Here is a 27,218-nt window from a genome sequence, read left to right on the forward strand (position 1 = left end):
TATTGATGCGAAAAATACATACTGGCCTGAGAGATCTGTTTAGCTCCAATGCAGGTCCAAAGATTGATGAGATGCGAGCGTGCCAGTCAATTTGACTCTGCATCTGACAAAATATACAAATAATAGATCGATGAGCGGATCGGCTGTCAAGCCGATGGAGTAATTCCAGCCGATGCCGATACCAGCTGATAGCAATAGGGTTTTGAGCTATCGGCTATAATTCTGATGCTTGATGTAAATAACAATATAAAAGCAATCGGCTGATGATAATGCAAGAAAGCAATAATATAATCAAGTAGAAACGAATCGGATAACAATGATATGATAGATAAGCATCGTTGCGAAGGTTAATGTATACATCGGCTGGAGGTCCGATGTCATTAAATCCACAAGATTATATAAACAATAAAATCATTGTTGCGATCGGCTAAATCTAATATGTATGCAATTCTTATAAGCCGATGCAACGTCCGGATAACTCATCGGCTGAAACCCCGGTGAAACCCTTATTGGCAGGCAAAAAGCAGGCTAGGGATTATGGTTCTAAACATGACTTAGTAGATCAAACTTAACTGATGCAACACTAAGTACGAAAAGAAACACAATATCTAGACAATCAAGCCGTTTACTGATTTTCAGGGTGGTGGATGTCTAAGCTAATCTAATCTAGCAACACGATTTAGCTGATACTGGCAGAAACCCTAAAGCGAGAAGTGGCCGATAAAGCTAAATCGATATGCTGAGATTAGATTAACATAGACATATGATAAATAGGTAGGCAAATATATCAACCAAACCAGAGCAATCCAAGAGGTCGAATGTACTGATGTAGCTTTGAACAACGCTGATGAAGCCAATATAATTGCTAGGGCTGACGGAACGTAGGACTTACCCCTTCGCCGGAGATTGAACTGAACCGATGCATCCCCGCGTCAAGTGCCAAATTCCGTCGGTTGATAAGTAAAAGGCAAAATTTGCTACAAGACACCCAAAAAACGCGTAATTAGCTAAGGGGCACCGAGAAAATGTGGAACTGCTCCAGGACACTACAAAATTTGTGAAATTTGCCGTAGGACACCGAGCTCATTATTATCATTTCCCGGCTAAAAGTGGCGAGTATTTTTTTCAAAATGCCCAGATTTAGCCGGGAAATGATAATAATGAGCTCGATGTCCTACAGCAAATTTCCGAATTTTTGTAGTGTCCTATAGCAGTTCCACGTTTTCTCAGTGTCCCTCAGCTAATTACACTCTTTTGGTTGCAGACGGATCATAACTGGTCGCGTATGCAAAAATCGATCTCCATTTTCGCATACGGCTCCTTAAGAGGACTGCATGCAAAAAAATAGATTTACACAGGTGAGGCTCTCAAGAGTTTGCACGTAAAAAATAAGCCTATTTTTGAAAGCGGACCTCTTAAGGGACCACACGAGAAAATATATTTTTGCAGGCGGGCCTCCTAAGGATCCACCTAAATTCTAAGTTACCTCCTTATTTTTCTCTAACATTTCAAAATTTTTCATCTTTATCCACTCATCTCTCTCTCACCTTCTATCCTCATTATTTTCTCTCCACTCTCTCACCTCCTCTCCTTCTCACTTTCCTTTCTCTCTCACCTTCTACGGATGAACGGCCAGATCCGCCGTTGTCAGGCCCCCGATGATAGGATTCGTGGGCTGCAGGTGGCGAGAGGCAGGCAGCAGGAAGCGGGCAGCAGCAACCACGGAGCACAATGGCAGCGGGCGGACGAGTCTCACCCGAATCCGGCGGCTCATCCATACCATGTGATTTTCATAAGGAATCGCATAAAAAATAGATTTCTCACGGGAGTCCATTACCATGAGCTTGGTCTCAACCATCTTCAGTTCTTCACGAGCAGCTCAAAATTTGAGCTCCATGTGAAAATGAAAGCCCAACCAGTGAAAGTTATTTTCTTAAGTAGTGAGAGGCAACCTCTAAACAAACTATATGAGAGAGGATAGAAAAATGTATGAGCAATATATTGGGAGCAAACAGATCAAACAAAAGTTTTACAATGTATTGAAGCTAGTGTACTAGAGGTAATATACACTACAAGAAAATGCTTTGTAGAGACATTTTCTGATACTATAGAGACATTTTTCAAATGCCTTCACGATACTTAGAGGCATTTTAAAAGATTGTCTCTATAAACGGAGATGCATTTTATAAAGTGTTTATAAGATGGTAGAGGCATTTTCTACAGAACATTAAATTGTACCACAACCATATAAAACCAATGCAAAGGAAGAGAATAAAATATTTTCGCTTGCTATTGCTAATCCTTGAACTCAAGATCTCTTAGTCCAATCATTTTTATCTTTGACTAACTAACTCAACCCCTCATATCATTAATGGGATGTTTGTGCCTTGAGTTAGTTATGTTTACTTCTTTAGTATACATTATCATTATAAGAAGTGTCTCTACAGAGTTTAAAATGTCTTAAGGAAATACCTTTACACATCATGCACATTTTAAAATGCAGAAAAAGAATACCTCTACAACATAAAATTTAACAAAATGCGCTAAAAATGTCTCTAAAGTATCTCTAGAGTAAAAGTTTTTCAAGCAACAAAACTCTTGATCTTAGAGGCAATTTGCAAAACGCCTCTACAAAAGTGTCACTATATAGATAGGTTTTTGTTGTAGAAATATTGTGTATATTAACTTCTAATTAATGAGTGGATGGCATGTACAATATTAAAGCAGCAAGTAATACAGTGTTATATGATTTGAAGTGCTACCTCTAAAAATACCACTTATGAATAAATGATGAAGTCGAGGAGAGAAGTGATAAGAGAGAAGAGAAGCAACCCCTTATGAATCTTCTACATGAGCTCTAAGAGAAATAGAACAAAAGATGATACTCCCTCTATCCCAAAATATAAGGAATTTTGGTTGAATGAGACACATTCTGGTGCTATGAATCTGAACAAAAGATTCATACTACTAGGATATGTCCTATCCAACCAAAATCCCATATATTTTGGAATGGAGGGAGAACTTGATTGGGAGAAAATCAATACATTAAAATTGATATGTGTAACATGCATTTCTATAATGTAGAGATAATGATTTGACATTGCTTGCATATTGAGTTCTAAAAATATAAAAATAATTACAAATGTTATATTTTGTGATGTGACCATGCCTACCAGTGATACAACCATTGATCACATCATGGATCAACAAGAAGTCATGAAGGTCAAGTCCTCCAAGTGCTGGAATCCGATTCGGCCACCTGCTATACTGCTGACTTCGAAGGGCCGCCAAATTTGCTTTTTGTGCGTGTGAGGAAGAAGAAAGGAATATAGCAGATCTGTTTGGATTCGGTGGGGTGGAAGGAAAGGAAAAAAAGGAAAGAAAACAAAAGGAAAAAAGTTGTAGATTGGATTCGGTTTCCATAAGTGAGGAAGGAGGAAGGAGGAAGGGGAAAGTCTTTTTTTTATTGGATTCGGTTTCCACTTGTGGGGAGCCAGGCCGAACCCATCCACTCTCTCGACTCCATCCCAATCTGCCGACTCCCTCCCATTGTACCTCCAAGTCTTCAACTCCCCACCGGTTGTGCCGAGTTGCTAGACACCTTTGGTGAATTTTTGTTTGGTGTCGGTTTCGAGATCCGTTTGGAAAAACGGAACCCGTATAAATTCAGCATTCCGTTTTTGTATAATTTGTAATTTTGGTTTGGACTTTTATAGTTGAGTCCTGTAATTCTCATATTTACATTTGAGTCCCTATGACCTTACATTGAGATCCTTGAGTCAGTTTTTGTTAAAAAAAAGAAGAAAAAAAAGGCACAAATGTGCTAAAAAAAAGAGAGAAGAAAAGCCGCACCGAAAAAAAGAGAAATAAAAAAAAGAAAGAAAGAAAGAAGGAAAAGAGAAAAATCAATTGTATTTTTGAGTTTGCTTTCATATATCATAGTGTGCTTGAGTTGTTTCTAGTGCTATCTTGTGGTATCGTTTATATTTAGACTTGCGTCTCTAGTACGTTCTAGCCTAGGACCAGCACGGTCATTTAACTTTGAACGATTATTCAACTTTGTATTCTCTGATTTGAGCATTTGCTATTCCTTTGCTACATATTTAAGCCTACCCAGAGCTCCACAGATTTGATTGCAGCCATACAACAAGTATTTGCCAAGGCATCGATACATCAAACCTCCATTGGGGTGCTTGGTTGAGTCGGTGTATGTCACCATTCCGCTTGCATTGGTAAAATCTTGTAAGAGCCTGGTTAAAGGCTTGAGTGTGAGTGATATTTGAGCCTCCACTACCTAGTAGTTGATAGGAGCGTACATATATTTTGTGTATGTTTCTTGTTTTCTACTAACAATGGCAGGGATACGCAAGACCGTTGAAGATGACCTTGCTCGATATTGACATGTACTACTTTGTCGAGACATGAGGTGTGATCAACATGATGCTAATGAGGTACGTGATGATGTTCTAACTGAAATCAAATCTGCACTACCTTATTTTGAAGGAAATTATGATCCTCATGCGTACATTAATTGGGAGCTAGCGGTTGATAGAATTTAAAAAACATGGTTTATCTGAGAAACAAAAGATTATGTGTGCCTCTAGTGTTTTAATTAATCAAGCTTCTAATAATTGCAAACATCTTTGTAGACATAATAAAATACCACAATCTTGGAAAGACCTGAAACGATATTTGAGAGATGTTTATGTCCCAATGTATTATGCTGATATTCTATTCAACAAACTGCAATGTTTAAAACAAGATAACATAATTGTCACTTCATACTATCATGATATGCATGCTTGTTTATTACATTGTGGTTTAGATGAGTGCGAAGAAGCTATAGAATAAAGAAATTCAGAAATTCAGGACATGCTTGCTTGTCAAAGTTATAACTGTTTTGCTGATTTGTTACAACTTGCTTGCAATGCGAAAAAACAAATTGAGGATGTGAATAAGCAACAAGTTGTGCATGTGCCTCCTGTAACTAATATTTTGCAGAAAGTGAACAACTGCAGCAAGGAGGGGAGAAACATGACGGAGCCATCTTTCTCATCGCTTCAAATGAAGTTTAATGCACCTCCATCATCTGAAGAGAGCATCAAAGGTAAATTAAATGATGTTGAGATTAATAAAGGTGAGTGTGCCGTTAATGAATAAAATTGTCCATTTTTCATGCTATCATAGAGCAACCATTAGTGAAGATTCCTTTGTCACAAGTTGATTTAATTGTTGTTCCTTGTGATAAAGAAGAGTGATGTGATAATGCTTCACTTATATCCATGCCACAACTAGTGAATGAACATGCTATTCCTACTGTTAATTCTTACTGCACTGATTTAAGCATGTTGTTCACATTGCTAATGAAGTAGAGGAGTGTGAATTGCTATCTTCTTTAAATACTTTGGCTATTTTCAATTTGATGATTTTTGTGAGCTCGATAATTTGAAGGAGAAATTATTTTCTAAGTCTGATTTGCCATGTCCAACTAATGCTATTTTTCATATCTTTGGCGGCTATAATGATATAGGAATATATTTGGTGCATAGAGTTTATATCTGTTCGGATTTAGAACATCATATAGATGTGGATAAAGCTTTCAAGCTAGAGATACATGTTATTGCTAATCATATTACTTCGAGTTTCTCTAGTTTTGATTGGATGAAATAGGTTGTTCTAAATGGACTACGCAAAAAAGCACCATATGGAAAAACCGAGGACGGTTTTTCGTGAAGAAGGGGAGGATGATATGACTATGACTACCAGTGATACAACCATTGCTCACATCATGGATCAACAAGAAGTCATCAAGGTCAAGTCCTCCAAGTGCTGGAATCTGATTCGGCCACCTACTGCACTGCTGACTTTGATGGGCTGCCAAAGCTGCATACGACCTCTGTTTTTGGCCCGTGAGTACTTGACGGAAAGCTCTCAGAGTCATCTTTCCATTGGAACCAGCCACATCTCCGAATTCCAGTTCATTTGGCTGCAATCGTAGAAACAAGGTGTTGCGTCACCTATATTGGGCCAATGAACTTGTAACTTCGTTTGGGACCCCGGCCCATGTGGGGCCCATGTGGGGTGTGCCCCAACTAGGTGGAGCACGACCCTAGGGACCCCTAGGTCGTCCTCCCACCTCCATAAATAGTTAGGTACCCCTTTAGGGTTTCTTGGGGTTTTGTTAGATTAAAGTTTAGCCATTGATACTTGTTTGCAGCGCGCGTGTTGGCTAGACCGTCCGTCTGCTTGTTCTTCGGAACCCCAACTTATCATTTGTATTCATTCCTATTTGCAATATTAGATTGCTTTTATCTTATTCTTGCTTGTTTCTTCGATTTGCTTGCATGAATAGGGTTGATCTGCACCGGCAAGATTAACAACCCACGGAGAGGTGTATCGATCGCTAATGCGCAACACAACGTCTCGTACGGTTGTAGTCGGATTGTCAATGTTTCTCCCAAATCGTAGTTATCTGAACTCATCGAAAGAGGCCAACAACTGCCTTGAGTATTGAGAGGAACTCAGGGTTCATCATTTTGTTTGCATGATATATAAAATACTCTAGATAATAATATTGCTAGTGGGTGATAATGTGGCATACTTACATGTGATTTAAAATAATCTAGATAATAATTGTTAGTAGTTGCTTGCATGTTAAACTTTAAAAGTTAGTGAGTGTCAACTTTATAGTATGATAGGATTAAATTTGCTCCCATATGTAACAATCACCTCTACTAAACTTGCTCTTGCATGCCTTTTTAACTTAGAGATAACATCTTTTGCTTGTTGACTTATGGCTCGTTAAAGATTACTGGTGTTGTTATCCAGTTATGAGCGAGGCGGTGACAAGTTGAGCTTTACATTTTCACAGGTGGACCGGACTAGCCAATATCCGCCTGCGAAAATTATCTTCGCAGGCGGACGGCCGCCCCGCCTGCGAAGACTCTTTTTGACCGCTTGCGATAATGCTTTTTCTATAGTGGGATAACGAGTGTGACGTGCTCCCACATTCAGGAACCAGGGATTGCAAAAGTAAACTTTGGGGTGGTTCGATCCATTTCAAACCCAGTTGCTAGCTACCAAAGCTGCAACTTGAAATGCATCGCTAGTGATAATTGGGTTTGGTGGATAAAAAGCAAGTGATCGATGTGCTCTCAGCCTCCTATGATTCACCATATCCTCTCCATGACCATCTTATCGATTAGCATCTGAATTCGGAATAGTCGAGTAACTTAATTAACGCTCTGTAAATACATTACAGTACGGAGTAGTACATAGCTGTTCTCCGTGTACCGGCCGTGCGCAAAAAAGAAAAGTATCCAATGCAAGTACAGTTCTTCTTTACTACGGAAAAGTAATTTTATCCCTCGAGAGAATATCCTCTCGTTTCGTACATATCATCTAAATCGTTATAATTTTTTTTAAAAAAATAATTAACAAGATAGATTAATATGAAATATATCTCTTCACAGATATGTAAAGGCAAATTCAATTTCTACAAGTTGTAACGAAAATAACCGATATAATTGTAAATGTACGATAACTATTTTCAGTTTTATTTGTTCTTTTTGTTGCAACTTGTATAAATCGAATTTGGCCTTACATGTTTATATAGTAATATGTTTCATATTAATCTATCTTGTCAAAAAAAATCATCACTATTTAGATGATATGCAAGTAAGCAAGGGAACATACCTTCTAGGGATTAAAATCCACATCCCTTTACTGCACAGATGCGTTTCTGCACGATGGAGCAGTTCGCCTTGCAGAGTCGTTGCACGCAGACATGCACTGCAGCATATCCAGCACGCGGACATATCGATGCATCAACCCATTGTTCTTCATGTGGCCGGCCAGTGAGCTTTGTCTAGGATCGTGCAGAAATGTCTGCCTTTTTTTGTTGGACGTGCAGTTGCGCTGTGTGCCTCTTCACTCTGATCGGCAGGGCTGCACAATTGCACATGATATATTGACATATATGCATGCTGTGGACAACTTAATTGATCGATTAATCAATAGGCCTGAACGAACTAAGATTATTTTCTAGGTATGACATGACACGTAGGGCATCTGCTCTTTCAGTACTTCCAAAATCAGTTTAAAACATGTGGTTCCACGACCGTGCCTGTAAAAATCACCTTTTACAGGAGGAGGCTCTCTAAGAGATACGATAGTTGTTTGAAGGTCCCCTCTTTGATCTAACCTCCTATTAGTGGATCCAGTCTCCCCATGGTAGATCCGGCCTCCGCATTTTGGCATTTTGTTGATCGATCTCGAGGAATCCAACTTGGATTCAACAACCTCATGTTGATGGATCTAGTCTCCTTGTTAATAGATCCGATCATCCTGTTTATGTTGTTTTTCTGAGACGGTCCTTTGCAACATTAATCCGTTTGTAAAAATCAGTTTTCACATAAGGATTTAAGTTATCTATCCTCCTCATATTTATTAGAAGCGGGTTTTCTCAAAGCCCCTCGTTTTAATTGTGTCTCTAGGACAGATATGATATGTACTAAGTTGAGCTTAGACTTCGAATATATTTTGAATTACCACGTATAGGTTTCTCGCAACTTTTCCAACACTACGGAACTCATAAGGGGCCAACCAATTAACCACGCATCAGTTGCACGCAGCTGGGTCCATATACTGCTAACTCCTTTTCGTTTAGCCCACGTGCCCCGGAACATCTTTCGTGACAGGAAACATCTTTCGTCATTTGTCCGCTCTGCGAACAAAACATGGGCCTTAGCTTCGATCTTTTGCCTTTTGGCCACTGGTATAGTGTAGTGCAAGGTAGAGTGTACACGCTATAGTAGCGCTAGAGCATCGATCGATCTCATCTCTAGCTAGCTATAGCCATTATTAACACGATCGATGCATGATTTATATCTGGAATATAATCAACGCATATATGTAATATGTGTGCACGTGACACATATATCCTCTGTTGGCACTTGGCAGCAACCATGATCGCTGATAGGCCACCCGGGGATGCGAGATCGTTCTCGGTCATGCGTGTGTGTTCCCTTGGCATTTCTTTGGGAGTTCATATAATTGAAAGCTACCTCCTCAGTTTCATATTATAAGACTTTTTAACATTGCTCATATTCATATAGATGTTCATAAATTTAGACATAAATTCATTAACAACTATATAAATGTAGTTAATGCTAAAAAGTTTTATAATATAAAATGGAGGGAGTAGCTCCGCAGTGGCCGGAGCTGGCCCCAGTTCAAATCACCGGCCGGTTGGTCCGTTGGTCCATGATTCGGTTCCGATCTTTCTGTATGAACTGAAATTAATTCGTCCTGCGCCGGAAAGAATATGTAGTATATATCTTCCGATGAAACGATGATGAGATCGAACAAATATAACACATGCAATGGGGTCGGAGTACTGGTCGTGCTTCTTATCCGTGAAGCACTCTGCATATGCTAGCTAGCTAGCTAGCATGCCTAGCTTCATCATCGGTGCCAAGGCATAAAGTCGATGTCGATCACCTCCTACGAGGCGACGACGAAGAACAATTGCGTGAGACACCCCCCTCCCCTCTCATGCGGCGATCTCATTGTCGATAGTCTTATCCACAGATAAGGCGTCGGTCCCCTGCATGCAGCTTGGCACATTGGAGCCACTTGCATTGATCACACTACACTAAACGACGAGGTTACTTAACCACGTGGTGTTCCAGACGTAGTAGTAGTTCTAGGGACTGCTCGGTGAGTTTAAAATTTTAAGAAGCAACTGGTTGTTAGCCAGCTTTTGAGAATCTGGAAAAACTGGGTTTCCTATCTTCTGGCTTCAGTTTTTATTCTGCATTATATAACTACAACTTATCAGAATCTGGACCAAAAGCTGAACTATTTGGGAGAGCTTCTAATTCTAGGAGAAGTTACAGCATCTAGAAGCTTTTTCAAATAGGCTCCTAGCTAGTTTGTGTGGCGAAGCCAATAACGAGCCGTTGAACCTGAACGATCATTAGTGTTTTCAAGCAAGCTAGGACTGATGATGGAGTCTAATGACCGTCTGACTAACCCAGCAGCTACCTTTACATAGGAATAAGGTTGTGTTCATTGCTCTTGGTTCCCAGCCCCTCTCCCTCGTGTTCCGCATGCATGCTTTTCAAACTGTTAAACGGTGTGTAAAAAAATCATATTGATCTATTTTTTTGAAAAAAAAATAGCGAATACTTAATTAATCACGCGCTAATGGACTACTCCATTTTCCGTGTGGAGGGAATCAGTTCCCAAACGAGAGAAACAAATGCAGCCCAAGTCTATTTTGTCTCTCTCATCTCTTGCTTCTGATTAAATTATCTCTCTCAATTGTAAATTCAAGTATAATGTTTTCCTCATCTTTAAAAATCGGTGTAAATCAACTTCTTCGGTGGTTTGAGAAGTGGTTTATGCCGAAATGGTAGGTTGAGACTAGCTGAGTCGACAAATCTCTTAAGCAAAAAAAAAAACTAAATTTTTGTAGTGGGACCCATGTGTCATCCCCTCTATCTCCTCCCCTCTTCTCTCTCCCTCCTTTCGGCCATGGTGGCTGCGGCGGGAGCGTGCTCGGCATGAGGGCCCCTAGAATGTGGGAACTGGGAACGTAGAGGCATCCCACCTCCATTCCTATGTCGCATCCATCAGCCTTCAACCTCGCAATGTTCGTCGCGCTTCTGCTGTCATCGCCGACCGCTCCCCGTTCAACCTTATTATCATGCCCCACCACTCCGCGCTTCTCCTCCCTAACGACCACCTCCATCTTCGAGCTCTTCCATTGTCATCCCCGGCGAGCGTATCCAAACTCGTGCTGTCGGTGGCCTCTATGCCGTGGGGAGCTCCGCCTCCTCTAGCTCCTTCTCCCTAAGCGCTACCATCTCCTTGGACCACTGCCTTCACTGATCGTGCCACTGCTTCTCCACACCAAGAACAAACATCCTCCTTCGCTAGCACCAAGAACAAGAGAGAGTGAGCTTGCGTGAGAGAGATACGAGAGAGGGGGAGGTGCAACAAGGAAGGAGGGAGGGCGGCACTACCACTAATTCACTCATCACCTAGATTGGCTCGAGGCAACGCGGCACGATCGGGTAAGTTGGACGTAAAGCTCGGCATTGATGCGACCTTGTTGAGCACCCCGTCTCCAAGGACATGGATAGAGCTAGAGCACCACTGTCGCGGCCTCCCTAAGCTCCCACTGCAGCCGCCAAGGTCTATCGACGCTTCTATCCAACGAGCTCCACCTCTGCCTCTATCCTAGCGAGCTATGGTAGCCATGTTGCCATTGAGCATGGTGCGCCTGGAGAAGATAGGAAACGAGGCGGAGGAGATGGCACATTGTCGCAATAAGACTCACCAAGGACGATGGTGGATGGGCGTGCGAGCTTGGATGGGTTTGTCGGCCGGCCACCACACCCTGCCTGTCTTAGTTGGGGAAAATAAAAATAAATAAATAGCGGAGAGAAGAAGAGTAGGAGCTAACATGTGGATCCTACCGTTTTTCTATTTTTTCTATCACTTATATGTGGTTCCATGTTTTCACGTTAGTGAGTTTTGACCATAGTCAACCTGCCATGTGAGCAGAAACTGCTTTTCAAACCACTAAAGAAGTTGGTTTACATCGGTTTTTGAAGTTGAAGGATGTAATTTACCTGGATTTAAGGCTGAGGGATGTGATTCGATCGAGAGCAAAAGTAGATGGAGCTAAAATAAACTTTTTCCTTGTTGCGTATGTAATGTGCACATGATCAATGTGAAGGCCTCCATCTTCAGACTAACTGAGCGACAGCTTTGGCAAGGTTGGGGCTGGAAGCCTCGCAAAAAAAAAAAAGGTTGGGGCTGGAAGGGCTGGATATGATCCGTCGAATCGAGGGGATGCTTTAGTGTGATATCGAGTTCGTTAGCGTTCTGCTCCCTGCGGGCGTCACACGTTCCGTCTTTGGGCTCCCAACCTGTAACGTGAGAACAACATCCAGACTGCATTTAAAATTAGGAATAAGTTCACTTTAGGTCCCTTAATTTGACGTCGAATCTAAAATTCATCCATAAATCGTAATACCAGATATAACACATCCTTCAACTTTCAAAACCAGTACAAATAAGATTCCAAGATAGTTTCGATAGTGGTTTGGGATGACGTAGCGTCTACGTGGCATTGATGTGGCACTTAAAAGCGGAAAAATCATAGGGCCCACATGTAAGTGACAGTTTAGTTAAAAATAAAAAATTTACAAGTGGGACCCACATCTACTCCTCCTCCTCACCCAAACTCCTCGTCTCCTCCTCCTCCCCCTAATCTAGCGACCTGGCGGCGTCTCCTTGCTGTGGCGGCAATAGATCCCTAAACCTTTCCGCCGCCGCGCCGGCTCGCCGAAGAGTGAGGAGCCCATCCCTCCGACGATGGTGGGGGCGAAGGAATCCGGTGCATCCCGCGAGATCTAGACGGCTGATGGCTACCGGCGGCATTGACCTCAACGCTCACGGCTCTGCGGTCACCCGACATCTCGCGGTGGCTGGCAGAAGGGCGGCGCCCCGTGGAGAGAGGGGCGGCCTGCGGCCCTTGCCCCTTCGATCGGCCGGCCTTGGAGAACGGGAGGAAGACGATACATGCTGGGTAGGAGGTGGCGACGGTGGTATGTATTGCGAGAAGGAGTCGGAGGAGGGGGACAGGACGTACCTGAGCTCTTCGTGGAGGCCGACGAGCCCAACACCAAGCCCCCCGGAGATGATGGCTTCGACGAGCCCAATGACCCCCCCTCCCCCCGAGAAGATGGGCAGCGTCGTGCTCCGTGAGCTCCGCCTGAGCCCGAACGACGACAGCAACCGCCGGGAACCGCTCGCTCGTCACGCCGGTGCCGGCAATGGTGTCGATGATGTTGCTGCTGCTACGGGGCACATCGGGATGGCTCGACCCGACCTCCGACCATACAGGCTCCTTCCGTGTTGGTGGTTTCTAGCTGAGTTCGCCTATGAAGCAATCCATGGAGAAGGATCTCCGGATTTCTCCTGCTTGGCGTCGGTCTTCGAGAATCTACACGAGCTGCTTCCGTCGCACATCGTGCTAGAGGTGCTCAAGAGGAAGTATGGCCCCGAGGGCGGCATCTGGAGCATCCGCGTCATGCTCTACACCTTCCTCGCTGGCGTGCCGCCGTTCTGGGCCGAGTTGGAGAACACCATCTTCACCGCCATCCTTCACAGGCCGCCGCCGTCCGCTGGAGATGTAGAGAGGGTGGGGGGCTGAGAATGACATGTGGGGCCCACGTGGGCCCTACCATTTTTTATTAATTTGTATGAAATTGACGTGTGGGTCCCACGAGGTTTGTTATTTTTCCGGGTCAAATTGCCACGTAAATGCCACGTCATATGAAGACCAAGTCAAATTAGCCACGTAGGCACCACGTCAGCTAAAACTGCCGAGGGATCTCATCTGCATTGGTTTTGATAGTTAAGGACCCGTTGTGTCTGGTTTTTCGGTTGAAGGATGAAAATCAGATTCGTTGACAAGTTAAGGGGCCTCAGATGAATTTATTCCTTAAAATTATTGTCTGGGCTGGATCATTCATACTTACGAAGTTGGGCTGTCCTAATGGCCTAGTTTTAGGCCAGTCCGGGCATCCGGCCCATGTAATTTGGTTCGGGCCATGTTCGTTAACAGTGAAGACTTTCTTTTAGGGAGCAAACAATGTAATTGTGGGTTTGTCATGTTGAGCTGATTTTGATTCTCAAGGCGGAAAAGGAAAATCTACAGCTGATGCGTTTTGCAACAATATGCACTGTTGCTCCAATGGTACATACTCTGTGCCCTGAGAGCCACGCCATGATGCCATGACGCCCATGTGCTAAGCCAGAGTTAAAAGAGCCTGTTCACTTTGATACCATTTTTAACCTTACCAAATTTTGTAAAGCTGTAAAAAAAGTGGCTACATTTAGTTTGCTGCTAATTTTTGGTAACTATATAAGAAATCCTGCTAAAATTTTGGTAAGTTGTCAAAATTTCAGTAACTATGCTAAAATTTTTTTTGGCATTAAAATGAACAGGCCCAAAACCTGTAAAATAAGGATTTTTTTGGCATTAAAATGAACAGGCCCAAAACCTGTAAAATAAGGTTAATAGTAGGACATGACTACACAGCTAGTAGTAGCTAGTTTGTCTAAACCAGCTACCACTCCATCTATGAGACACTCTATCCACCTATACTTCAAATAAAATTTTCTCTTAAACTACTCATCCGATCTACGATCCGATTACACCGTTGTATTCGTAATAATTAAATCTTTATAACAAGATCTCACATGATTATATTTATCCGATTTACGATCCGATTACACCGTTGTGTTCGTAATAATTAAATCTTTATAACAAGATCTCACATGATTATATTTTGATGAAAAATCACAGATTACTTTTATGATATATCTAAATTACTTTTAGATTTCACTAAGTTACTTCTTAGACATATAAAAATAAATTCAGCAAAGCCTAAAGGTAATTTACATATATTATAGAAGTAACTGAGAGCAAAAGAAAGTAACTTTAATGCATACATTTTTCATTGGACATGACTATACAGCTAGTCGTAGCTGGTTTATACTCCATCTAGTGTCTCATTTCAACTTGAAAAATGCAATAGTATGTATCTTATGTGTGTTGAAGTTAACATTGAATTTACTTTTAAAATTTGTTAAACTTATGTGTGTTGATCTGTACTGATTAAATAAAGTTTTCTATATAAATTCATATTTTATCCCTACAATGAATTTATTTCTAATGTCGTGACAAAGTTACTTCCGTTTTGTTTTAAGTTACTTTTATAATATATATAAATTACTTTTAGACTTTATTAAATTTACTTTTATATGTCTAAGAAGTAATTTAGTCAAATCTAAAAGTAACTTATATATATGATAAAAGTAACTTACGTATATAATAAAAGTAATTTACAAATATAAATATTTTTTTATTGTAATATAATCATGTAAGATCTTATTGTGAAGATTTAATTGTAACGAACACAATGGTATAATTGGATTGTAGATCGGATAAGTAATTTGAGAGAAAACTTTATTTGAAGAGAAAAAAGCATACATGTCTATCTCAGTCCTTCCTGCTACGTGGGTGTGTCAGCCTGTCTGCCGACAGTAAAGGACTAGTGGAGAAAGCGATAACGTAAGCCGAAAATGAATAGATAACGAGATCGGACGATTGAAGGTGTGTCGCGCGATTAGACTAAAACGAGAGCGCGCACTGTTTAGATTTTACGTTAATAGTACTATTACTTCGGAAGTTCGGAGTGTGTGCTTCCCTCCCTCAAGGGAAAGAAAAGTATCGTTACGTTTTTTTGCGTGAAAGGAAAGCACCACAACACTTTCCACGTTGGAGCTCACCACCGCGCACACGCACACGCACACGCGAGGCGAGAGCGCGATCGAAAGCGAAACATGGCTACGTGCACACAGAATCGATCGATCGGCAACTCGGCACGGCATGTTCCGCTGCTGCTAAGCCCCTCTGCTCCACCAAAAGTCAAAGGCACGCACACCGTACACCGGTACACGTACGTGGGCCGGCGTAGCCGCGCTGGCCCTCCCCTCTTTTGTTTAATCCGCCACGGCGCGTCATCGACGGACGGAAACATGGGCACGCATGCAGGATGAGCGCGACGCGCGAGTCTCAAGTCTTCCAGCCCAGCAACGGCACCGGCTTCAGCCTTCAGGCGATCCCTCGCGTACGTGTTGACCGACTCGCATTTCCCACCGAGACATTCGCCGCCTCCCGTGATTTTTTTTAAATAATACGATTTTAATGAAAAATCGTAAAAAAGTAGGTCAATTAGATGAAATCGTAAGTTTAGCACCCTGTCGAACAACCGTGGTTCGACAGGGTACTTATCGAACAACCGCAGCTCGACAGGTGATAAAATTTTTTTTTAAAAAGAGAATAATCACTGCAGCGGCACTGTAGTGCATTGTTATTGCGAACATATGGAATATTGGCAGTTTGATATGCCCCCGCCGATCACTGTAGCAGCACTGTTTATGTACTTTTTAATTTCTTTTTTGAACCAATTACCTGTGGTTGTTTGACAGGGTGCTAAATTTACGATTTCGTGTAACCGACATATATTTTTACGATTTTCCATTAAAATCGTATTATTTCCTTAAAAAAAATCGCCTCCCGTTGCTGTAATGGAGCTTCGCTTTCAGCCGTGCAAGCCGGGCAGCAGTTGGGGAAGTTACTTCCGAGCAGTGTGGCGTCTGCAGATCTGGGCCGTGCGATGTGTTCCGAGGCAGATCGGAGCCGTCGGATCCCGGAATTAAGGAACCGGGCCCCGTCCTTTCCGGTGGTTGCACGCGTGCTCGTCCGTCCCCCGACTCTATTCATTTCGCCCACTTGGACGCCGCATCACCCATCCCGAAGGTTACATCGACCAAACCAAACCCCCCCTCCCTTCTCCTCGCGTCGACGCGTCTATCCTCCAGAAAGAGAGAGAGAGAGCTGCCCGAGGAGGAGGGGGGCAACCGTAGCGAGGCGCTGCTCGTGCGGATCCAGAGGGGGGGCGCAGATCCGGACGGGCCGGGGAATGGCGTCGTCACCGGAGGCGGCGGCGGTGGGGGAGGAGGAGAAGGGGAAGGGGAAGAGGGAGGAGGGGCGGCGGGGCGGCGGGGTGCTGGGGAGGATGTGGCGCGCGCTGTTCGGCCGGCGCGAGGACTACGAGAAGCGGCTGCAGTACCTGTCCAAGGAGGAGGCCGCCGTGCACGCGCGGATGCGCCGCCGGACGCAGTTCTCCCGCACCGCCGTCCGCAACCTCATCGTCCTCTCCGTCCTCGCCGAGGTCCGCATATCGAAATCCCCCCCTCTTCTATATTACTCTATTCGTTTCCCTAACGAAACCTTCCGCCGTTAGCATGATTCGGTTCGGATGATTGGTGGTGTGGCGCGGACTCTCTTTTGCGGGAGTATATTGTGATTGATTGTTGTGTGTGCCTTTGCCTGGATTGGTGGCGATTCGTTGCGGAGGTTTTTGCGTTACCTGTGCCTGTTTCGCTGATCAAACTTTTGGAGTTTCTTTTGTAAGCATTTTCGTGGCTTGTTGCTGTGAGGAGCGATGCTTGAGACCGAGTCCGTGGGGATGAGGACAAGTGAAAACAGTGTCAATGTTTTGTGCTGAAGGGGCAAAAGGGCGACAGCTTTATTGAAACGAAGTAAACATAGCTTGGGATGTTCTCGCAAACAACAAATGAAACAATTATTGAAGATAAGCTATTCATGTTGTTGAGCATATCTTTTTTTTGTGTGTGTGAGACAGTTAACTGCTTTGGTGGTATATGGCAATTTCACCAAAGTAGACTGCAGGGGAGTCATCCCATGGTAGTGGGAAATGGAGGGTTTGCTCTGATTTTCCAGTGCTTAGATATACGAGTTGAGAATTCTCACTTCTCCCTCTCAGTAGATGTTGAAAGGTTGTCTACTTTTATTCAGTCAGATCATCATGTTCAGGTAGCTAGTTCTATTCATGAGTTCATTTTGTAACAATTAATTACTCGTGAATGTATGCCACCTGTGATGGTCTTTTATGTTTATAGACGTGTTCCATGCACTTCTATAAAAGGTTATGTCCTGTGATACCTATTCAAAATACAAGTATGTACATGCTTACGTATTTCGATGGACAATCAGAATCAGTTGTTTACAGGAGCATTACAAAATTGTTTGTCTCTCTCCTCTTGATGTAGTTGATGTTTGTAGGGTTGCTCAACTGATTTGTTTGTTATGAAACTGACTGAAAATGGACGCAGTTGCTTTTTCTGTCAAGCTGCAGTGAGAATCTGCCTCCTCTGGTATCTTCATGGCATTGAGATTTGCCCCTTTTTCACTGTGTTCCTCTAACTATGTGAATAAGTCATGGCAAGTTTTTTAATGATTATATAAAGTATCAGCAATTACATGTTTATGCTGTGAAAAAGGAGGTCATGGAACATGAGTGATCCATTCTGGAAACGTGGACAATCCACTGCTAAAAATAAATACTATGCATGTCTCTTGTTTATTCCATCGCAGTGTTCATTTCCCCTTTTGGTTGATGTGCTATCTATGATGTGGTTTACATTTTTTTTAATCTTGCAGCAATAAAGTTTTTTTTTTTTTTTTTTTTTTTTTTTTGCATCCATATGCCCAAAGGGCAATATCTACTTGTTTAATATCTTGGTCCTGTTCTCAGGTGGTGGCTATTGTCTATGCCATTATGACAACAAGAAATGAGGATATAACATGGGAAATGAGGGCAATCCGAGTGCTGCCGATGTTTGTCTTGCCTGCTGTATCTTCTGTGATATATTCAACAGTTGTAAAATTCACAAGGATGCGTAAGTAACTCAATGCTGTTTTGGAACATACCATTTCTGTTCATATTGACTAATATGCATATTCAAACTATTTCCGTGAGATTTTACTGTTTTTACTCTTTAGTGAGTCCTGCATCTCTGCTTAAGTTATATATAGAATAGACAATATCACTTTAGTAAACTTCTATATAAGCTCTGTGTTGGTTTACATTCTGACAATCAAGTGAATTAGCTGTATGTTCTTGTTAGAGAGAATATCACCCTGGTCCCCAGATATGCTGGGGTCAATTTCATTGTCTAGTACTACCTCCGTTTCAGGTTACACGACTGTCTAGCATTGCCCACATTCATATAGATGTTAATGAATCTAGACACACATATATGTCTAGATTCATTAACATATATATGAATGTGGGCAATGCTAGAAAGTCTTATAATATGAAACGGAGGAAGTACATGACTTATTTTGAAGCATATAAGCTCCCAACCTGCATTTTTTTTTCAATTCAGATAGGTACTCGGTCTCTCATAAGCTATGCCTATTATTGATAATGTATGTAATGCACCGACATACATAGATTTCTGCTGATCTTCTTTATGCAGAGCGTCTAGTTAGGCCATTGTAATACCAGTCTCCACACTTTGCTTCTGTGCAACATTACCAGAGCTGTTAGGTTCCTTCTGTTTTCACTTGCCTATGCTAAAACTTACATGTCTGCAATATAGAACCATGATTGTGTCTGGACTACTAGATTGGTGCACTTATAATATGAAGCTTACTTTTCGGTGCTGCTTTATTTGAGCTTTTTCCCCCCTCTCTTTTGATCTACAGTCTTCAGTTTATTGTAGATTGTAGTTAAAATCTGAATTGATTTTCTTTGGGGTTTTTGCTTAGTGCAAGTAAGTTTGAGAAAGGAGGCTGTCCCCTGGTTCCCATTCTTTTTCCAAATTGGCAATAGGAGTTGTGCCATACAACCAGCTTCATGAGCATTTTATCTGAAGACAGTCTTAAGAGGAGAAGATGGAAATGATAATATTTATTGTGTTTTCTTATCAAGCTAACCGAAGTCTTGAATCTCTTCTTTATCTTTTGTTTTTGTTGTTGAATGGGCATATAATTTAGCAAGCTATTTGCAATATTCCTATCACTTGACATAGCTACTACAACTTAGTGTCAAACTAATATCAATGTTTGCATGTCTATTAGACACATGAAGGATTAGAGATTTGCACACCTCTTCCCAGTTCTCAATTATTACTCTTTACAATTTACAAGCAGATGCTACCCTTTTACTGGGAAAGATATTTACTATTTTATATGTCAACTTACATGATATAGCATTTAATCTGTATGATGTGTTAGTATACTCTATTCACTTCCTATTTGTATCTGTTCACAGTTGAGCGGAAAGACCAGAAGACACTTGAAAAGCTGAGAGCTGAGAGGAAGGCCAAGATTGATGAGCTAAAAGAGAGAACTAATTATTACCTCACCCAACAGCTTATTCAGGTGAGTGGCCATTACTCAATCTATAGAAGTTCAGAACTTGGAATAAAATTTTATCATGTTATATGCCCAATTAATAGTAAATTCACCAAGACCTGCAAATGTGCAGAAATATGACCTAGATCCAGCTGCAAAGGCTGCGGCAGCATCGGTATTGGCATCTAAGCTCGGAGAGGAAACTGGCTTAAAAGTACATGTTGGTGAAGAACCAAAACTGGATTCAGCAGTTGCTAGGAGCAATGATGTGGAGATATTACCATCAGAAGGGCTGAGAAACAGGAAGCAATCCAATGCAAGAGGTAGCCGAACTGGAGGCACCACTGCTGCTCAAAATCCAGCTCAGGGAGCTGAATCCAGTCTGACAAGTAGCTCTGGCCTGGAACAGCCTCCAATGGTGGTAGAACATTTTCAAGGCTCAGGGGCAAGTGATGGTGGATGGATAGCAAAAATCGCTGCTTTACTTGTTGGGGAGGATCCGTCGCAGTCGTACGCTTTAATATGTGGAAACTGTCATATGCATAATGGTGTGTACGACAAACAGAACTATTTGATCTCTTTTGCCTGTTGTGTTAAAAAAGACTGATGCATTACTTGATATATCAACGTGCAGGCTTGGCCAGGAAAGAAGATTACCCGCACATTACCTACTACTGCCCCCATTGTCATGCGCTGAACACATCAAAGCAATCTTTGGGGCAACATTCTGGCTCCAATTCAGGATGGTCGACACCAGTTGCTCCTGCTGATGGAATATCTGCTAGCAGTTCAGTAGTAGAGAGTGAAGTGAGTAACATGACTACAATTCAGGAGCTGAAAAATGAAGAAAATACCGAGAAGCAAGAAGTGCAAGCAAGTTGATCGGTCATAAACTTATACTGCTGGTCTGTGTGAAAATTAGCACATCTATTTGGTGTATATTGCCGTATTCAACTGGTTTGAACCACAGATGTAGCACTGCTGTAAATTGGTAATAGTGCCTGATATGATCCACCTACAGAGGCCAAGTACAAAATTTTGAGTCACCATATTTACATCCTTGGATGTATGAATTTTGTTGTCAATAGGGTGGGGGACAAACGACTACCTGATGTCTGACAATGTGAGATTTAAAAGCTAGCGGATGGAGCCAAGCAGTTCGGTTGGGCATGAAGCATGGTGTTGGTCTAAAACTTAGACACAATCAATCCCCCATATCTGTTTACCCGTGCTTTATTTGCAGTTGCACCTTCGGAGATGAGGAATTTTGAGTTCTGTTAGTTTCTGAACCTTGACGATTACCATTTCCCTGTGATGTCTGTAACTTGCAGCATTTCGTCTGCAACTATTGGTTTCTTTTGAGTAGTGACAAGTGACAACCACACCATTTTTCTTCTGAGGTTTGTAACCGTATATTCATCTCGCTCGTCTTGTTGTGGGGTTTTTTGTTCTTCTAAGTTTTCGACATTCGTTTCTCAGTAATCCAATCTAAAACACGACTACATTACTAGTGTAGTTTCCTCAGTCTCACACTATGACTGCTTGCTCGGTACTTCCAGGCACACCGCACATACGATACGATACACATCTATTCGAAGAAAACAAAAGCACATCATTTGCATTGTAGTCCATTTTTTTTTCTAAAATATAATAACCTAGACTATTAAATCTAGATAGCTAATTCGGTCCCAGATGCTATATTTTGAAACGAATATTGTATTAGATGTTATATTCTGGAACAGATGTACTCCCTCCGTCTCAAAAAGAATCAATCTAGGAGGGGATGTGACCCCCTCTTAGGTTGATGTATGTAGACATAGAGGTTATTCACATACATTGTTCTAGGAGGAATCACATCGGTTGATTCTTTTTTAGACGGAGGGAGTATGTTGAAACGAACTAACGAAGGTATAGTAGTACTAGATATTCAAAGGCATTGACGCGCCGGTCAATGCCACGGTCCAGTCGGTGCTTCGATCGCGTCGGCCTTGTACAGATGTTCCATGTCCCTGGTCCCAGCCTCCGGCGAGGCGACTATTATTCTTCCGTGCTTTTGGGTTCGCTCGTACGACCCCGGGGAAACCTCTCACGGAGGGCAGTTTGAACGGAACAAACCCAAGTGATCCAACCGAACCCAACCCAAACGCCGCGTCCCTTTGATCATCACACGCACCAACAAGTCTGACCTGCTCAAAATCTCAAACCCATCATCTGAAACTGAAGTCATCGCGGACAGATTCTACCAAAACGGGGCACACGTCCCTTTAATCCCTTCCCTGCCCACAAAACAGCGCCAGCACGACGCGCAACGGGCGGCGGCGGCAGCAGCAGCAGCAACCGCTCTCTTGAGTCTCAGATAAGAATAGGAATCATCGCGGCTTCTCGCCGTGTCCGTGTTGGAGAGGGAGTTTGATTTGCAATCCTGCAGTAAATACACGCACCCAACCGTAGTCCTACTCCTCTCTCGGCTTTCCCCCGGGTAGATTAACCCAAGGCTCGCGGTTGGGTTTTGGTGAGTGGGGGCGAAAGAATCCGAACGACGGAGAAGGTAAGCTTCCGCCAACGCGTGCCCTCTCTTCCTCTCTCGCCTAGCTCTACTAAACGCTGATGATTAATTTGATTATGAGTTAGTTTATGACCGCCCTAATCAAATCAGTAGTAGTGATCATAGCACGTGACTATAAGGTGCATGCTGCTCCGGTTGAGCATTTGGGGAAGCCGTTGCGTAAACTTCGCTGGGATAGCCGTTTTTCTTGCCCCCCCCCCCCCCCCCCCAATTTTACCTGATTATATCGCGAAAGCTTTTCAAGGAAACAAAGGGGGGAAAAGGAAAACCCCATTCGAGGAATCCTTCTTTTCCCTCGCTTGTTGGGAAGATTAGTTTCTTCTGGGTTATGGTTCGTGTGGCAACGAAGTCCTCGCCCATTTATGATTGGGGTAGGGGAATTCAGGGCAAGAATCTGATTTGATTCGTGTTAAAACTGGTAATGGGGCGAAATTGAGAAATGCTGTAGGGAATCTATGGCCGCTTTGCTTGTAATGTAGTGCTAGTTTGTTTGCTCTTGACTTGACCTGTAAGCACCTGAGTCTGAGCGATCTTCTCTGATCAGATTCTGTTTTTTAGTTTAATTCGTAAATTCATAATCAAGGCATGTTCGTCCTATGCTTTCCAATCTTCTTCAGGTTTCTTTATTCCATCCTTCATGCTTTTGTTTTCTAAGATCACTACACTCGTTTCCTGCTGGTGTCTGTGGACTGTGGGAATCGTATGTTTTCTTTAAATAGATTTGTTGTGGGTAAGGATTCAGTTGAACTAAGTGCTAATGTAGGATATTAAAGATAAATGTGATGAACTGAGTTCAACATAGGATCATTCTTATCAAAGGGAAAGCTCTCAACATACTACATTTTACTCACTCTGTCCCGAAATATAAGGGATTATGCTCATGTAACTACATAGATAAAATCTCTCATATTTTAGGATGAAGTATTTTTTTTGATTGTATCTTATCTCTTCCGCGTTAATTCCTCAAAGCTGTTATATTTCCCAGGCCCCACCCTTTTATTGACATTGCTGAACACGCCTTGTTTTCTTTATGTTATGGTAATATTTGTTGATTGCTAATGCTATTACGAAATGATTTGATAATCCCATTTCAAACATGATTCTCCCCCTGTTTCTTTTTCCACTGAAATGTTTGTTTCTAGGCGGATTTGCTCTTTTTAATCCATCCTCAGTCTTCAGTTATTGATATAAACTAGCGGTTGTTACAGTAAAGAATCGGTCCTTCTCATGAGGTCACACAGATCTGCGTTTACACTGACCATTGAACTTCTGTCAACGACTTAGTTTTTTTTTTATAGAATTTTCGAACTTTTTTGTTTCAATTTTAAAACTAAACCCTCAACAAACTTACTTTTAAAAGCACACGTTTTGACTATGCTATCAAGGATGATGTGGCAAGCAAATGTTGCCATACAGTTTACATATATGCCACGGTTTATGTTGTGGCAGTAACCCGCCATGTATCATGCCAATTTTTTTAATCCACATGACAACATTGTCTTGCTATGCCAATAAAAATGGCATGATCAAAATGTTTAGATAATTCTTTTAGAAGCAATTTTCAGATAAAAAATAAATTTGGGAGGATATATTTTTAAAATCATGTTTGGAAAAAAGTACAAATAATATTGTTTATGTAGATGAAAACATTCCTTTGGAAGGTACCCAAAGAGTAAAAAAAACTGTCATAGAAATTATATCGTTGGAATATATTGGTCACCGAACAAAGACAAAAATCTACTAGTCTTGTCTATCTCGGTGTCTAATTGAGTACATGTTGCTATTTTTTGGATGGAGTGAGTATATTTTTGTCACTCGGCATAGTAATTTTTAGTTTTAATTAGCATTAATTGCTGTAGCATTTTTTTTTACGAATAATAGAGACCAGCATTTGTACATTCTATATTATATTTTGGGGCCACCAAGATGTTCCCCTTCCTCGCCTGATTTTTTTCCTTGTGATTAATTCTTGGTAGCTTCTGCTCCTGCCAACATTTTTTTTGGATATCTAAAACAAAGACACAAGGTGGCCAAATTCAGCTTCCCTTTTCTTCCTTTTTCTGTGTCTTTTTTAATGAGCCCCCAACAACATTTTCAGAAAGGTCTAATCCTTAACCAACCTTGTAATCCTCTGCACTGGCCACCACTTTCCTCTGATGCACATGCTGACATCTGTTGCTTCTAGACATGCTCCAAGAATCAGTTTCTTTTTTCGCCTTTCCATAAACACATCCACATCGCTCACTCTGATCCTTTGTCATCAGGCAACGCTTTGCAGCAGCAGCAAATGGACCGAGGGGTGGAGCTGATGGGGTGCGTCTGCCGGATCAAGAACTGCGCCGTCGAGCTCCTGGAGATGGAGGAGGATCTGGTGATTGGCATGGACGACGACGACAGGGACCTGTTCTGGAGTGAGCTCCAGCTGAAGACCACCTTCCTTTACATTGATCTGAGCCGGGTGATCTCCTCCAGCGAGAGCGATGAGCGCAGGGAGGCGCTCACCCTGCTCACCAACAAGCTCTTCTACTTCTTGGAGGAGGTGATTGATCTATTGCTCTCTTGAATCTCTTCTGAACTCTATCATGGCTTAGCCTTTTCTTACAAGAACAAATTAATCTTATTGCTTAATTTGCAACCAAGATGATTAATTTTCCTTAACAGAGAAGCTGGGCACAACAATATTTATTAATGAGATATCCTGACAGGTGGGCCCTTAGAATCTGATCTTTTGGGCCCAGTTTATAGCAGTTAAACTTGCTACTGGCCACTATCAATTAGCGTGTTCATTGTTCAGAATTGTCTCCGTGTTGTTTACATGTCAAAGTAGAGTAGCAAATTCAGCAATCTATTAATGTGGATGCTGTTCCTGAATTGGTCAAACAGTATCCATGGGAGTCTAACTCAATTTCATGTCTGCTATTTTTTGTCTCATCATTTGTGAGCCACCTAGTTTCAAAAATGCCCCGTTAGATTAGAAGTCCTGTCCATTGATTGCAGATAAATGCTCCTCGTGACCTCTTAGCAAATTGTGATGTTTCTGGACTAGTGTTACCCACTAAACAACACCAAATCGCCCATTGCATTGCAGTTCACTTTGCAATGCAGTATAACTCTAGCTCCTTAACTAGCCATGGTCAAAGTGGAAAACCCAATAGGTTTGTTACTACTACTAGTTTGGTCCTTGTTATGCCCAACGAACTAATTTGACAGCGACAACACAAACAAAGGGGTCAGCTAATCCACTATAGTTTAAGAAAAAGTCTGCGTTTGCGTTTGATGTTGACTTGACTTGAACTGTTCCTGTTGGACAAATGGCAGCTGACCGACGCGGTGACGAGCGGAAGCGTCTCCTTCACGAAGCTGTGCTACGGCGACGCCGCTCAGGCTCTCCGTGAGGTGGTCGCCTTCCTCGCGCCGCCGCAGTAGCTATACCCTGGTGGGCTCATGATCCCAGCACTTCACTGCACTGCACTGCAAATCTGATATGCTCTGAATTCTGAAGGCAGTAAGGAGAGTCAGAGGCACTAGCAAGGCAAGGAACTTCTAGAAGTGTCTCTAGAAACTCTTGGAGAAGGATGAGTCTATGGCTCCTGTGTAAGAAGCATGTGAGAAGAACTGAAGCTAGATCACCCGTGTACATGCATGACGAGATCATGAGAGCATTGCCTCTCGAGTTTGAAGCAAAGCAAGAAAGATATAATATCTTAGGGCGTGCCTCTTTCCAGCAAAAAAATTCGACTAGTTCTTGCTTTCCCTTTTGCTCTTGAATTTATCTGCCTTTGCTTGATGAGTTATAAAAAAAAGCGCCGAAATCGATATTGATGTTCGAACGTGGAAAAACACCACAAGTGATCCAATCTTGATGATGACAACAAGGCATTTTGTTTGTTAACAATATTTAATTGAAACCTATGTCCCATGACACTGATTACATGCGCTCCTCCCGATCCACTATAATTACAGTATTCACGATCCTCAATTGGCTAGACGGCCAGTTGTTCCAACACCTCTATGACACTATCGCTATCAAGCTTGGATCATTTGTGGTGTTCTTCCTATGTCCCATGACACTGATTACATGCGCTCCTCCCGATCCACTATAATTACAGTATTCACGATCCTCAATTGGCTAGACGTCCAGTTGTTCCAACACCTCTATGACATTATCGCTATCAAGATTGGATCACTTATGGTGTTCTTCCGCGTTCAACTATCAATGTCAATTGGTATCGGTTTTATGACAAGTGATATTAGAGCCTATATCTGGAAACTTCAAACAATTTTCATAGTCGCACGGTTGTGGGAAACCCATAAAACAAGTCTCTAGGATCACACAGTTGATCTGATGAGAGAGATTATTCGACCTACCCTAGAACAAGTTTTCGAGGTGGTTGATGTGACGGGAGAGATTGGTAGTCACGATGTATGATAGGAGAGATTGTTGGATTTAGTTATGTATCAAAAATTGATAATGGGAAACACGACTTAAAAAGTGAGGGTGATATCCATACTCATACGACTTAAAAAGCAGGCCCCATGAGTACTAGGTGGTCTACTCATAATGGATTGGTTTGTGCACTGCAATAGTATAATTGTATGGAGTTTATGTCCATCGAGTTGTGAACTAATAATATAGTGTGAAACTATAGCACACGGTAAGGTTTTCTAAAAACGTACCCCCTTCGATATTCAATGTTTGACGTAATTAGTTATGTTTTAGTTTATTAAAAGGCACTGTTAGAATGATTTATATTTTTAAAAATTGTATAAAATTTTTAAATAAGATAAATGATCAAATGTTAGAATGATTTATATTTTTAAAAATTGTATAAAATT

General features: G+C 42.0%; 2 protein-coding genes across 4 annotated transcripts; both read left to right on the plus strand.

The window, feature by feature from the left end:
- Positions 1 to 16,413: 16,413 nt before the first annotated feature.
- LOC127763295 (uncharacterized protein At2g24330-like) lies at positions 16,414 to 21,212 on the plus strand. The gene is made up of 5 exons (XM_052287951.1): positions 16,414 to 16,823; positions 18,210 to 18,354; positions 19,734 to 19,843; positions 19,950 to 20,364; positions 20,451 to 21,212. The coding sequence occupies exons 1-5, from the start codon at positions 16,572 to 16,574 to the stop codon at positions 20,696 to 20,698; spliced, it is 1,170 nt and encodes a 389-aa protein (XP_052143911.1). The 5' UTR covers positions 16,414 to 16,571; the 3' UTR covers positions 20,699 to 21,212.
- Positions 21,213 to 21,956: 744 nt separating this feature from the next.
- Positions 21,957 to 26,247, plus strand: LOC127763617 (uncharacterized). 3 transcript variants are annotated; one of them, XM_052288382.1, is made up of 4 exons: positions 21,957 to 22,364; positions 24,647 to 24,921; positions 25,701 to 25,818; positions 25,885 to 26,247. In XM_052288382.1, exons 2-3 carry the CDS (start codon positions 24,670 to 24,672, stop codon positions 25,806 to 25,808), a joined length of 360 nt encoding a protein of 119 aa, XP_052144342.1. In that variant the 5' UTR covers positions 21,957 to 22,364; positions 24,647 to 24,669; the 3' UTR covers positions 25,809 to 25,818; positions 25,885 to 26,247. The 3 variants fall into 3 exon arrangements, with proteins under 3 accessions (XP_052144342.1, XP_052144340.1, XP_052144341.1); XM_052288380.1 differs by having other exon boundaries at positions 21,960 to 22,364; positions 25,701 to 26,245; XM_052288381.1 differs by lacking the exon at positions 21,957 to 22,364 and adding an exon at positions 22,606 to 22,713 and having other exon boundaries at positions 25,701 to 26,246.
- The last annotated feature ends 971 nt before the right edge of the window (positions 26,248 to 27,218 follow it).

This window comes from Oryza glaberrima, chromosome 2 (genome assembly GCF_000147395.1).
Source record: "Oryza glaberrima chromosome 2, OglaRS2, whole genome shotgun sequence".
Classification (NCBI taxonomy): domain Eukaryota; kingdom Viridiplantae; phylum Streptophyta; class Magnoliopsida; order Poales; family Poaceae; genus Oryza; species Oryza glaberrima.

Excerpts from the sequence above, each read along its gene's own strand:
- LOC127763295 (XM_052287951.1), top strand. The coding sequence starts at position 16,572 with ATGGCGTCGTCACCGGAGGCGGCGGCGGTGGGGGAGGAGGAGAAGGGG. Across the intron at positions 19,844-19,949 it reads TCACCCAACAGCTTATTCAG|AAATATGACCTAGATCCAGC; the intron begins GTGAGTGGCCAT and ends GCAAATGTGCAG. Across the intron at positions 20,365-20,450 it reads AAACTGTCATATGCATAATG|GCTTGGCCAGGAAAGAAGAT; the intron begins GTGTGTACGACA and ends ATCAACGTGCAG.
- LOC127763617 (XM_052288382.1), top strand. The coding sequence starts at position 24,670 with ATGGACCGAGGGGTGGAGCTGATGGGGTGCGTCTGCCGGATCAAGAAC. Across the intron at positions 24,922-25,700 it reads TCTTCTACTTCTTGGAGGAG|CTGACCGACGCGGTGACGAG; the intron begins GTGATTGATCTA and ends GACAAATGGCAG.